This window comes from Bombus huntii, chromosome 6, assembly GCF_024542735.1.
Source record: "Bombus huntii isolate Logan2020A chromosome 6, iyBomHunt1.1, whole genome shotgun sequence".
NCBI classification, from domain to species: Eukaryota; Metazoa; Arthropoda; class Insecta; order Hymenoptera; family Apidae; genus Bombus; species Bombus huntii.
Window position 1 is genome coordinate 3,338,517 of NC_066243.1, and position 14,774 is coordinate 3,353,290.

Sequence of the window (14,774 nt, forward strand, 5' to 3'; positions counted from 1 at the left end):
TCAAGTGCTTTCGCCCGAGATGAGAGTGCTTTTCGAATCCGACCGTAAAATCTATGAAAAGAATATATTCTGAATATTTTTACCATTTCGTCTCTAGCATCGATTCGATGCAAGATTCTGAACTTTACTTCCGCGCTGCTGATGCGAATCTATTCTACAGATGCATCGCAATTGCACAGAAATCTTAAAATATTTTTCTGCATCGCTAACCATCTTTTTACATATCATTTTTGCTATTGCAGAGAAAACTTCCTTGTTAATAATACATTAATGTTGTGCCATATTTTAAGTACAGTGATTGTAGAAAAATATTTGAACGCTTAGCGTAGCATACTTTTATGTATGCACATTGTCGCTCGTAACTATATGAACACTATGCTCGATTTACATAAACGATGCATGAATATTATCAAGATATAAATCAATAGCAAACTAATGATCAAAAGCAATATTTACGTTTTTCTTTTAAAATTAACAGATATATATATATATATATCGTATGAGCTATTAATTGTTGATTTTCAATTTTATCAATGGTACATTAAAATTAAATACACGATTTGTGTCAGCATATTTTAGATATTTATTGCCAAAATTGCTCGGGTTATTTCTATCGTTAATTTGAAGAAACTTTCTCCATTTTATCCGTGACAAGTAAATGAGCGAAAGCTAATGAACATTATAAATGACACTACTGCATCGTAATGATTGTCATTTTCAGACACCAATTCTTTTAACGCGTGTTAATATTTCAAAGTAAATTTTATCGTGCCATAATATGCCTTTTCTAATAAAATATAAAATCGCCCTGAGTATTTTTGCAACTAAATTACATTTGTTAAAAAGGGCAAGTGTTCATACACGTTTGAGTGTTATATAAAATATTTTAAAGTTTCAAATCTGAAAATGTATATAGAAATTGAAAGAAATTTACTATGAACATACATTTGGTGAACAATTAGTATATCGTATAAGCACTCATCTTAAACATATAATTAGTGTTAAAAAAAATCTGCCTGAATATTGAAGTTTCTTAGTATAATGACTATTTAAATAATGTTGTGATTTTTACGAATTGTATACTTACGTTAAATACCTCATAGCTTCCATATACATCTTCGGTATCGTTTCATACTTTTCCAATATCATCATGATGATTTCGTTAAAGCACCAGCCAAACTTCAAAGTACCAATACATTTTCTCTACAACATTCAAATACTTGCGTCGATTGTCGACCAGAAGTATCGTAATAAAATAACAGTGCAAGTTGAAAGATAAATTTAGGGTCGGTAGAGGACGTGGAAACGTGACTTTACTGTCAGAACAGGTATTAAAGTCCTCTATCTAATGATGAAAGTTCAGTTTAATGGGATTAAAGATTGCTTGATGTCAGAATTTGGTTACTCTTGAGCAAGTTCATTCAAGTTGCATTACATTCTTTCCTTAGATAATTAAATGATTATTCACGAACAAACTTGCAACTTTACTTTTTCACGATATAAGCAACTTTATCTCAACGTATTTCCATTAAAAAGTCAGCTTCGTTACACGGAATATGTTGTACTTATCTTCATTTTTCATAGGAAAGTTTGGTATAAATGGCCCAATGGGAATTCAACATGAGCTGAAAATATTTAATGCGATAAATGTGTTCGCAGACTTAATAATTCGAGAAAATTTAACGTAATAAATTCAATTATTAATTCCATTCAGCTGCCGACAGACAATTAAATCGTATTTCGGGATTTTGATACTTTTGCCATATTCATTTCGAATTTATTTCCATGAAATTTCGATAAAATTTTGTCAAATTCCTGCGAAAGATAGGAATTACACTTACAATGATATAACGCGCGTGTTCTGAAACATTAGGAAAATTTCTTGCATAGAAGTGACTACAAACAAATATATATATATATCTAGATACTAACTATGGTATCTAACGCGTATTGTAATCTCACGACAATCTTCAATAATTGCGTAAAACATTTTCCGATACTTTCTACTTACACACACATCATCACACACCACCCGAACTTCCCTCCAGTTTCGAAATGAAGCACACCATCGCCGTTTATATTTAATTATTAAACGCAGATAGCCAAGCAACTGCATACAAATTATTAATATATATATATTGCGCTAGTTGTGCGACGTTCTTGTGTATTATCGTTGCTTAAGATTTCTCTGTCGATACTTTTGTATGTATGAAGTTATGCTTGTGTGCACCGTTTACGTGCATACAAATATGTTCTGAATGTGCAACGTTGAAGAAATTAAACAGTTAGCGAACAACAATACCGTGCAAAACACCGATAAATTATCCCACTTACGAAGGCTGATGGCAAAAATATCTCATGAAACCATAAACGCGAAATACCCATCGTTTGCCGACTGTTTTAAATTACGTATATTATCATTAATTATTAATAGGTTGTAATTACATCGATTAGAATCATACGATTAAAATAAGAAAATATATCGAACTGTGATATAATTTTGTTAACGATAAATACATCGCGCCTGTCGCTTCCTTCTGCGAAAATCATGCGGATTCTTTCGTCTCCCTGCTGTTACGTTTTATTCTTTGTCCCGTTCGTTTCTTTTCACACGTATCTCGTTATTTACGTTATTTCGTTCAACGTCGACAGAGACAGACGGCGATATTTTGCACGGTATTGTGCATCCAAGTTACCGCTTAAATTCGAAGCATTCGCTTGAAATCGCTTAGAGACAAAAAAAAAAAAAGCTCGCGCAGAAAGAGATCAAATCGAACGCTGAGAAATGATGGAAATTACACGTAACGTAGTCTCCGGTAATATTTGCCGCGTTACCCGGCCTCGTCGAGCATACGAATAACTCGAGAATCGGAAATGAATAAGTCAGGTGTAAATTGACGCGTACGCGTACGCTGCTGGCGAGACCATTCGTTTCTCCAACAAAATTAGGACACTGCTTAGCGATTAGTTTGATTTTTTCAGTGTCGACTTTGTTTGTTCGTCATGCTGCACAATAGTTGAAAGCGAAGGCATAGTTAAAAGAGGACGTTCTGCTGATAGTTGATTTCTAGATTCTTTCTGGGCCTTCACGATTGAGCGGTCCATTTTCATCCAGACTATTATTAGTGTTTTGCTCCCGTTGCGCTTTTGCGAACACTAAGTGCATCACGAGACATGCACTTTAACTTTCATTTCGGAATTTATTGTTCGTACTTAGCCCGTAACAACGGACTTGCAGCCACGAGAAAACACGTTTTTATACCGACAGCTTTAACGTACCACCACTTTAACGCCACGAATTTCCCATCGATTCCGACAGCTAACTTTAACAGTTATGTAGCTACTTTTATTCTTCTGTAAGGAATGTACGTTTAGTCGTTGTTTGTGATTTTTATTCCTGTCGGTAAATCTGTTTGTCTCTCATTACGATTATTCGTCAGAGTATAGCGCAATTCGAAAAAATGTTCCTCCTCGGATCAGTAACAAGTTTGATAATCCTTTCAATAAAAAACAAATTGAACAATTTATCTTTCCAATTTCTAACGTAGCATTGCTGCTGTAAGAATTTCTCAAACATTTTTAAATGCGAAGAGGACAAGGCTTTCACCTCAATTTGAGAATTCAAAGAATCGTATTTATCTTTCTGAAATATTTGTTGCACTAATTACTTCATTATCGCAAGAATAATAAATCACAGCACGAAAACGAAATTCTTGGAAACAATATGCGATAACAGCTACAATTTTTATAATACATTTACCACGTCATAAATAATAAATAGATTAATTCCTAATTTTTTAACAATCTTCAAACATGTCGTATAATTGTTTGACAACGCTGTTACACAGAAAAAGCAAAAGGAGAAATAAATTACTAATGTGATGGATAAAACTAAAAGCAAGTGTTATCATCGAGGCTGCAGGTTCGTTTATCGAAAGTAAACTACGTGGGCATGAAAATTACTAATCTAATAAAAATATTGACGCGAAAGATGCTAATGCAGAGGATTCTTTTGTTTCGAGTAGGTCGATCTAAGGCACATGGACGAGAAATCGGGAAGCAATGTAGTGGACGTGGGAGTCGATCTCTCCGAATTCTACATGTCGGTAGAATGGGATATTTTAGAAGTACCTGCAGTACGGTGAGCATGTTACATTCATAAATGTTTCCCGCATACTTCTTTACCTGTTTCAGTATTCTCTGTATATGTTTCGAAAGCTGCATATTTACGTGTGTACAATTATTTCACGATCATCTTTCACCCCTTAACCTACGACTACGGGCATAGCCCGTAGTACGATGATCGGGCCCAACGTAAATATCACGGGCATAGCCCGTAGTAGATGATCAAACGAAACGTAAATTCTCGAACGTAAATCGTAGGTTAAGGGGTTAATCTTGTCAACAATCAGTATTTTATTAGAATCTTCTAAAAAGTATTTTAGTTAACGCATACAGTGGTGGATAAACGAAAGATTAACATTAATGCTACGTTAATTGTTTTATTCATTTTATTTAAATTGTAGCGTTTTTTCTACCGCATAATCCTCGTGCTTTCTTTTGTCTCCTTGTAAATGTAATTATTTTAAAGAACGTTTACTTGATCGATGATTAACCAGATTTTTATTTACATTTTATTTACTTTGTAGAAACGTACAGGCAACGACAATTGCAAAATAAAACGTACGTACAAGTATACTCGACGGAAAGTGAAAACAGATTGCAAAATGTATAATGTGAATATTTTGCCATATATGAAAGAACAATATCTTTGCAAAAACAGAACTTTATTCGATATTAATTATTAACAAATGTCGGTTAGATAACATTGGCACGAAAGAATTAAATATAGCTGAATTCGAGAAAAATTCAGTGCCTGGTACTTTTGCGAGTTACTTTTTCCGAACGATGCGACGTGACATTCATTCGAATAGGTTTTTGTTAGATATTCAAACGACTTGTCACGTAAGTGGAATATCATTGCTATGTTCAGACAGCCAGAGGAATGGTCAGACGGCCCCAAATTGCCACCGGAATTTCGATCGATTCGTGGGCGAGAGAATGGACATCTTGCATGTCGTTTGACAGAATTGCGCTTTCAAAATCGCTATCTGCTACCAAAGCGTTAATGAAAGACCGGATTTCAATATTAAATTCTTCTCGATTTTTTGGTTCCTTTCTCTGAGAAAACGATGGGAAAACAGTTTTTAGATCCTCGTGTTTCTTTTAAAATTAGATTCCCTTGCTCTTTCACTTCCAAGAAAAGTAATTAAAAAATAGCAACGAGTATTTCTTTGTAATTAACGATGTAACAAGTTAATAATGTTAAAGCATTACGAGAAAATTTTCTCTGATTAAAAATACAATAAATAATAAAAGTACAATGAAACTTTTATAAAGAGGTAAAGTGTAAAAGTAAAATATTCGAGACATAGTTCATTATTTGTAATGATAAAGCAAAATTTTAATTAATTCTGCTAAAACTTGCTGAATTTTTATATTTTCAGACGCCTCTTGAAATAACATTTAAAATACATTTATTTGCTCTTTCGTTGTTAACTCTCCTACTCATAGGCTGTAATATGCGCCAAAATTTTGTCCATTTATATTCGTCAATCAGTAAAATACCAATTTACAATGCAAATATAAAAATATAATATAAATTTAACTTGAGCCAAGGATTAATCTTATTTCGTTGTTTACCTGATACGTAACATAATACGATGGGAACATATTTCCTGCAGTAATTTGAATACATTTTGACTGCATCCTTGAACTAAATTAACTAAATTAACCTTTGCATTTCTTTTTGCGCAGAAACGAGAAATTTTACACCTGCTGCGACGAGCCGTATCTGGATATCACGTTTAACATAACAATGCGAAGAAAAACACTTTTCTACACTGTGAACATAATCATTCCGTGTATGGGAATTTCCTTTCTTACGGTACTGACGTTCTACCTACCTAGCGACAGCGGCGAAAAGGTAAGTCAAATTTATGTTAGTAATTTGTCGTAGAGCATCTGATATGTAAAATTAAGTCAGCATAAACACGACAGTACGAAAGCTGGATTGCCATGTTTTTTACGATTCTAATCTAATGTCTACTTTCACGATTCTTGCCACGGGAATCAGAATTTTTCATTTCATTCCTTTCGTATTTTACGCTTTTATGATTTCCTGTATATGTAGGTACTCTATGACACGTTATATTAAAACTTTCATAATTTTAGTACTGTTCTAATTAATTAAACACATATCAACAAACCATTCGAAGACGACGAATATTTTCCTAAAGCATCATAACTCAAATCAAACACAGTTCAAAGTATTCGTATTTTAATCAGAGTAACAAATATTATTAATCAACTGAATTGGACTTTCGTTCAATTTTCTCTCCCGTTTTTGCTTCTTCTCAAATACTTTGGTCGAGTTCTCATTAGGATTAGGGGCGTGTAACGAATCTTCATTCGGATTAGCCATTGTTGTTATACAACGGAGAAGATATTTACTGGTACAAATATGATTATGACAGAATTTGACGAGTAACCGTGGTGATTAGATACTCTAGATGCTAATGACAACGATCTTAGGTTCAATAACGAACCCACGGTCAACGAGATAGCAAATGCGCTTTCTTCCAAAGACTAAGTCGAACTCAACTTACTTGTCCACAGTACAAGTAGAACTCACCTAACTCTTTGTTAAAACGCAGAGTATTCACTGATCGTAAAGACGGTGTGTAACTCGCTGATAAGATCGCACGTGAATGAGACTGATGAAAACTCTCTTCTCCTTACGATCGCGTTCGTTTATATTATATTGGTCGAGGGGGTACCAATAAAATTCCAATCGCCTTTGTTAGACGGTTCCACGTAGCGACGACATTGTTTCTGTCCGAAGTTTGATTATTAATACAATATGTGTGTGTCCTACGATATTGATATTCCGAGACAAAACCACGCGTGGCTTGATTTGTCCTGAAACACGTGTGCCGCTACAACTATATTTTTAAGGAGAGCTATACCTCTGTCTATACCTCTGTTAGGTAAAAACGTCCATCCCGTGATCGTGGCTACGTTTAGCGACCAGTTATGTCACTTCGAGTTCAAGCCTACTGTCATAAATTTCGAGCAAACATAATCGAATTAAATTATAAACAACTACTTCTAAGTTTTGTTATTTAAGTACAGCTATAATAAAAAGTCTAGGCTAAAGTACTGGGGATCTTCCTAAAAATTCCAAAAGAAAGGTCCCAATGTCCTTTCGGAAACCATAAACTTTCAGATACGTTTAGTATAATACGTTTGGTTAATAGCGACAACTATGTTCATTAATATGTACCAATCATTGTAGAAATGCCAAAATCCCTCAAGATTACGAGAAACGTTTCACTAAATGTTTTTGCTCGTATCTGTAAGAAAGTTTCGAAAGTTTCGAAATGAGAAGCAAAGTTGGCAGCACAGAATTACTAAAGAAACAAATAGAGTTTAATGTAAACTAAGTATAGAATTTAGAGGAGAATTCTCGTTAACGTGGTCGCATAAAATTCGTTAATCTAAAATTTTCTAATATTTGCCATAGAAAAGAGAGATTAAGAGAAGTTCAAAAATATAGAGTTGCCTATGTAAACCTGAGAGCAGTTATTCCACGGACGTCGTTTGCGGAGATCTTCAAGCAAAAAACTGCGAATAAAGCAAAGACAGTGACCAGGAGAATTTGCTTTCAAATATAATGCTCGATATTACACGTTAATAATAATTCAATTGTTATTATTAAATTAAAAAAGAAATTCTCCTCTGTTCATAAAGAATCATTTAGTAATTGATCTATCAATTGATGCAACAAGGAACCTCCAGCTCGCAACTGATTTAATTGATTTAATATTATTAGCAAAATCTTGCAAGTCAAAAGTCACAAATCGGCGCAATCGTGCTGAATCTAGCAACGAGACAAATGCAATTCTACGATTAAATTTTAGAAATTACGAGTTACCTGATCTACCTGACCTACCCTTATCTCTTATCCCTCGTAAGATGGTAAAATTATAAACCAGAAGTCTATACAATCCATAACACATCCACATGTCGATTCACATATTATACGAGGTGTTTGGTAACTGGCGGTACAGGAAAGGGGGCGTACCGAGCCAAAATTCAAAGTCGATTTTCTCGAAAACAAAGCCTCAAACGAAAAATTTTTATTCTATATCTTCGACTTCATTTTTCGCGTAGAATCACCCCCTTTCCGTTTGTACCAACCACCCTGTATAATGTTCTATTAATTGACAACTTATAAGAAAGTATTTCTTTCGAACAGCTTCTGCAAACATTTAAACCTAAATGTCTCACACCTCAGTAGCACAGGACAGCGGAATGCTTCTTTGAATTCTTTGTCTTTGTTGTTTTGAAGATACAGTAGCGTTGCATTTTCTTTATGAAATAGAGAATTACTATTTGACAAATTCAAAGGTTTCAGCTAGCTAGGCAGAAGCTTTCATCAAAAACGGTCGTTTGTCGTTCGCTTTCCGAATATTTCGATCTCACGGATAATAAGAAAGCTTCCGTCAAAGAGTCGAGTTGTTAATTAAAACTCAGTGCCCGAAAATCCACTAGTCTGTCTTTCAACGAAATAATCCTACACCGGCATGATCCAATCGCGGTCTCTTAGACCACATCAGTCGTTAATTAAAATCGGTTGTGGTCGCGATGCTCCGCAATGCAATTAATTCTTTTATCGGCGATGCAAGTGGTAAACGTCTGTAAATTCTTCTAAAACGGACAATCGTGGATTTTTCGCGAAAAAATATCGCGGGAACAGGCACAGTGGTCTAAATGTAATGGCCGGGGTATCTGAAGCAACAAAGCATTCCGGCGACGAGCCGGCAGAGAGACAGTAATTGCTTGTTTCCTAAGTTTCCGTTTTACGTGTTCTTTACCGGCGAATAAACTAGCGCAACGAATATAAATCCAATGGAGAAACTTTGAATTTATGGCGGTCGTTAATCATTCGAAGCGAAAGTTTCACTAGAGAACTGTGATTCCGTGGAATGCAAGTTTTATTGAACCGAATTCTGTCATGCGGCGGATCCTCCTATGTTTCGAATAAATTCTGCAATGGTTGATTTTACAGTACTTTCATTTCCGGTGCTGTATACTAGCATCAAGTTAGCTTTGGTCACAAATTTATTCCATTTTGATACAACTTTATGCAGTACACGTAGGAAATAACATTTTGTTTGCTTCTTCTCCTCGCGTAATTGATTTACAAAGCATATGGAAATCTATGATTTGCATAGTCATTTGAATAGTCTGTTGACCACTCATGTTAAAAACAGGCGATAATGTTTAATATAATTGACTGAAAGATTAATATTCAGCAGCCAGATTCGCATAAACGAGAACACATTTTCGTAAATGACGATTCTTAACGAATATCATCATTCGTTGATTATAATTATCATCGTGTCAACGTTTGATATCCATAGATACTACATGATTTAAAAAAAATTATTTTTAAATACGACGTTGGATCAAAGGTACATTAACAATCAAAGATTTGAAATTATTTGGTGAACAGGAAACTTGAATTTTTCGATACGAAAGATACATCAAAAAGGTTGGATTACACTTTCTAAAACTTGTATAAACAAAATATACAACAATATCTTTCTCTTTTTTCAATTAATCATTTCCCTTTTGTAAGGTCTGGTAGGACTTTATTTATATGAAGAAAAGATTTCTAGTGGTTTGCAAAAATCAGTTCAACCGTTCGTAATATATTACTACATGTATTTACAAGCAAAAAATATAATTATAATTATAATTATAAGTCTAATTAAATCTTGTCAAAAATATTCAAGTGTCCGGACAATTTTGATGAGTAAATAAATGTTTTGTCATATTTACATCGGTTTTTAGATTGTTTCGAATATAATCGTGAATATCACGATAGTAGTTCATTTTGGTATTGACAAAATTCCAAAATATTTTGTTCATAACACACATGTGTTGCAGATATCAAGCGACAAACTTCGTCAATATATTGAGCTGAGATCATTTTGAGGAAAAAATGTTATGTAGAACGTGGGTCAAAATTCGTCTTCGTTTTCGAGATATGAAACAGAAAGTAGTATAAACCACGATTAATCAGACGCATTCAAGCTACTTAACTCTTAATGATAATCGTTTATTCCAAACTACTTTTTACGCTGATTACTGGTTCGGTGTAAAAGTTCAGCAAGAAATGTTATGTACACCATGGCTCGTGTGTCTTCGTTTTTAAGATACGAAAGAAAAAGTAGTATAAATCAGAAGTAATCAGACGCATTCAAGCTGGCTAACTTTTAATACCAGTCATTTATTCCGAGCTATTTTTTACAATAATTTTTCACCTGTACAATTTTCTAAAAGACAAGGTAAAAGACAGTTTGAAATAAATAATCATCATTAAAAGTTAACTAGCTCGAACGAGTCTGATTATTTTTGATTTATATTACTTTCCCTTCCGTACCTCGAAAAGGAAGACGAATCAACCCACGGCGTATATAAGATTTATTGATCAAAATGGTCTGCTGCAAAACATGTTGTCAAAGTTTGTCCTTTGACATCTGAAACACCCTATGCACATAAAAGTCCTTTGCGATAAATACTCGAATACCTGGACGATCCATTGCATGCGTATTTTAAATACGAACTAGAAACTCCTATCTTTTTCCGACCTGTATTCCACATAAGACGGGGAAACAGGTACATTGATTTGCCCCGAAGCGAAACATCAACAGTTCAAAGCTAGCGTGTAAACATACACGAAAAATATCGAACGAATTGGCAGATGCCAGTCACGCACCGAGCAGACAGAAGGGTTCGACGCGACTGTACGCAGAGAGAAGTAGATCGAGGGCCGCGTGCCGCAGGGTAAAAAGTTCCGGTTGAAAAGGAAAAGACGGATGGGAACCGGGGCAATGCAATTAATTCCTTTATCCTGGGGAACGGGCGTGCTTACCTATACTTAGCGTCCGTAAAGCGGACGTGTGTGAAATATGCGCCGAATTAGTTCTCTTCCACGCCGCTGTCGGCCTCGTTATTTTCCCTTATCTGTAGGTAGAAGCTAGTAGTTACTTTTGGCTCGACGACGTAGACTATTTTTCATTTGCACCGCGACCTCTTGCTCTCCGTCGGCTCTCTCGCCGCCTCTGCTTGCCACCTTACAACTCTGCCCGCCTCCTCGTTCCTCCTGGCACCGCCTCGTTTCATCCCTCGTCCAGGTTTTTGCCTCTGTCCGTTCTTCGCCTTTTTTCGCTTATGTGTCCGTTCTTCGCCTTTTCCCACCGTCTTCGAAAACCGCCTCCGGGCAATGATCGTCTTTGTGCGGGGCCTTCAATACGCGGCCGAATAAATAGAGAAAAGGAACCCTCTGCAGTTGCGCAGTTCCCTGTCATTGATGCGCTTTTCCATCTTCAGCCTTCGACAGCTTCTTATCTCCGGATCTGGATTCTCCGAAGGAAAAACCGCGCCGGTTTATCGACGTGCTCAACGAGCGAACACTTTGCGACCGGTTCCCTCGACGCTTCTCTCCTCTCTGCTCCTCGCTGCCTCTCTGTCCTTTCAACCTTTCGTGAAAGAACACGCGTCACCTGCGCCTTTCCAATGTTTTTTCTTCCATTTCCACGGTTCGTCGAATCAATCGTAGTCGCGAGCATCGCGCTGGTTGTCACGTTCGTTGCTTCTTTCCTGCACCGCTCGCTGAAAAGACTGCGCCCTTATGCTGGCAGAATCGTCGTTCGCGGTATCGTTGACGTGAATTTAGACAAAGCAGCTTCAGTACGAGCAGAATTTCTCTGGTTTTCGATTCCTGCACAGCGTCTGTATAAAACTGCGGATAGCACGAAATAGATACACGGCGGAAGTTCGTCTATACGAATTCTGTTTATATAAACGAAATTATAGTAGTATCCTATTTTCTGAACTATCGTCCAGCGTCAATCCACTTAAGTGCGAGATCGATCACAAGACACAAACAGTGGAGGCACGCGTTACGTGTCACACTCTCGTGTTTCGCAGTCCGCGACATTGTTGTGTATTTAGGATCAAACGTTTCCTGGAATTGTCTTAGAAAAACACCTATTAACTGAACGAAAAGTCATATACGGTGCACTATATTTTATAGCGCTATTATACCATGGATCCTTCACATAAACGGAATTCTATTGTGTACATATACAGGGTGGTTGGTAACTGGTGGTACAAGCGGAAAGGGGGTGATTCTACGCGAAAAAAGAAGTCGAAAATGTAGAATAAAAATTTTTCGTTTGAGGCTTTGTTTTCGGGAAAATCGACTTTGAATTTTCGCTCGGTACGCGTGCACTTTATCACGTCTCGTTGTAACGGATCTCACTGTAGATTTTTAAAAAAATTAAAAAGAAAATAAGAAAAAAAGATTTTTATTCTATATTTTCGACTTCTTTTTTCGCGTAGAATACAGGGTGTCTTAGAATCGATGGTACAATTCAAAAGACTTCGATTCTACATGAACAAATAGATCTAAGATCTAAAGAGAGCACATGTTTTTCCACTGGAAGCTTTGTCTTTGAGATGATCGAGGTGTAGCGGCACATGAACTGAAGGACAAATCAAATCATATTGTTGTCTTGCCTCGGAGAATCAATATCGTTAGGATCCACATAATGTAATAATAAATAAACTCCGGGCAAAACAATGTCGCCGCTACGTGCTACGGTCAAACGTAGACGTCGAATTTCGTCGAATCGTAAACGTAGAAATCGAATTTTCCGGCTCTCCCCCGACCAGTACAAAGAAACAGACGCGATCCTAGGTTCAATATCTACGAGTATCTACCGAGTGTCTATCAGTTATCAACGAGTTATTAGCGATCTTATTTTGCAACTTATCCACTGTGTTAGCGAATCCGTTAGTACGAGCATCTTTGTGAATATTATCTGTACTTATTTATTTAATATTTTAAATATACTTGATGGTTTCAACAACGAGCAATCTCGTCTAATAAATTTCACCATCAACCATCCTCTACACAAGTCCTCTACAGAGGCAAGCAGGTTCCTTGTAGGGAAGACTACATTTATAGAGAAGTCTATAATTTACAATGAGTATGTAACTTGTCAATTTGCTAATACTAATCGATAGTAAATTATTGTACAAGAGTCGATGGTTTGAAGGCCACGCAACCCTCGAATTTCAATGTACCCTGAGTGCACTTTTGCTGGAAAGTGGAAAATAACTGGTAGTTGATTCTCTGTGATTTATTCCCAACGCTGAATTGTTTAACAGTTTAATTATTAATTAAGGCTGATTATGGAAAGATAATTGAAATTTGAAATATAAAACTTCACGTTGATTTCGTTTTCTTCTTCTTCTTCTTTTATTGCTGAACATTCTAAAGGTGAAAAAATATTTTTCACTAGTATTTTGATGAAGTAGAAGCTTCCCTTGCAGAATGAAGCTCGCGGATTTTTCAGAATCTCGTGGCCAACAATAAGTATGATGCGATTGAATCGAAATTTGTAGTGTCTTCGAAAGGAAGACAGTTTATGACATCATTGTTGAGCGAACAGTCGGTAGCCAACGACACGTGTAATACCTGACGTATCTATCGACTAACCACGAAGAATAACCTGAAATTTCTGCTAGTTTAGGAAATATTGTATCACATTGTCCCATCAGAGCGACATTATTTAAAAAATATATTTGTAAGATGTACATATAAAAATCAATATATTGATGTCAAATGTAATTAATCAGTAACGTATGCATTTTGGGAAAAGTTATGAAGAATGTAAAAATAAAAATAGAAGAATAGATTTAAAGAGAAACGAGGTAAATAAATTAACCTGTGATCTGATAGATTTCATTACATTTATTTAAATATGAACGAACCTATGATTCAACCATAAATTAATACTATAATTAGCCTTCAAATAAATGATTCATAAGTGATAATATAATTTATAGACTAAACTATGATTGTGTGCAGATACTATCTATGTATGTGCCAAACTTAGTCTTCAAATAAATTAGTCTTCAAATCAATAATTCATAAGTGATAGTATAATTTATAGAGTAAACTATGATTTCATGGAGATACTATCTATATATCTGCTAAACTTTGTACTTCTTGTAAATGTTCTGTGAAATTCATGTAACAAAAACTAAAACATTTAATTTCCATAATGGAATAGTTTTAGCATATTTTTTAGAAAAATACCAAATTAAATGTATACCTCTTACTTGCGTGAACTATTGCTGATTTACTCGTACTGTATTGCGTATTTGTACGAAAATACAACATAGTATTAGGTTGTCCGGAAAGTGTCTTTCTTTCGCAAACGTGTTTTTTACAACAGTGCACCTTCATACAAACGTGAAACCAAGTCTGTGAAATGTCGCGGTGTTTATCTCAACAGAACAAAGTGGATCGTGCGTAATTCGACAAAATAATATAAAACAGAAAACGTTGTACGTCTATTATTTCCTCATAAAACGAAAGAAACTTTTCGGACAACCTAATATTTTACGTTTCATAATGGTCAACGCGGAATCGGAATGCATTATCACGTTAAGAGGAAGTTTAATGTGCAGCGTTTGATATTAAAGTTTCGCGAGACTAACTTTTATTTGAATAGTTCTCGAACTAAAAAGATTAATAAAGGTCAAAGTATATATCGATTTTCTGTAACAATCCAACGATCAATGTGCTTATCCATTTTCTACTTGCTCAGAATTATCTTAGAAACTTG

The 14,774-nt window shown here is 35.5% G+C and overlaps 1 protein-coding gene across 13 annotated transcripts in view; it reads left to right on the forward strand.

Moving 5' to 3' along the window:
- The window catches only part of LOC126866589 (acetylcholine receptor subunit alpha-like), a 382,525-nt gene that overhangs the window by 264,023 nt on the left and 103,728 nt on the right, over positions 1-14,774 (forward strand). For all 13 annotated transcript variants that reach the window (XM_050620377.1, XM_050620376.1, XM_050620382.1 and 10 more), the window contains 2 exons: positions 4,026-4,141; positions 5,818-5,986. In XM_050620377.1, the coding sequence (XP_050476334.1) occupies positions 4,026-4,141; positions 5,818-5,986 (285 nt within the window). The remainder of the gene's footprint in view (positions 1-4,025; positions 4,142-5,817; positions 5,987-14,774) is intronic.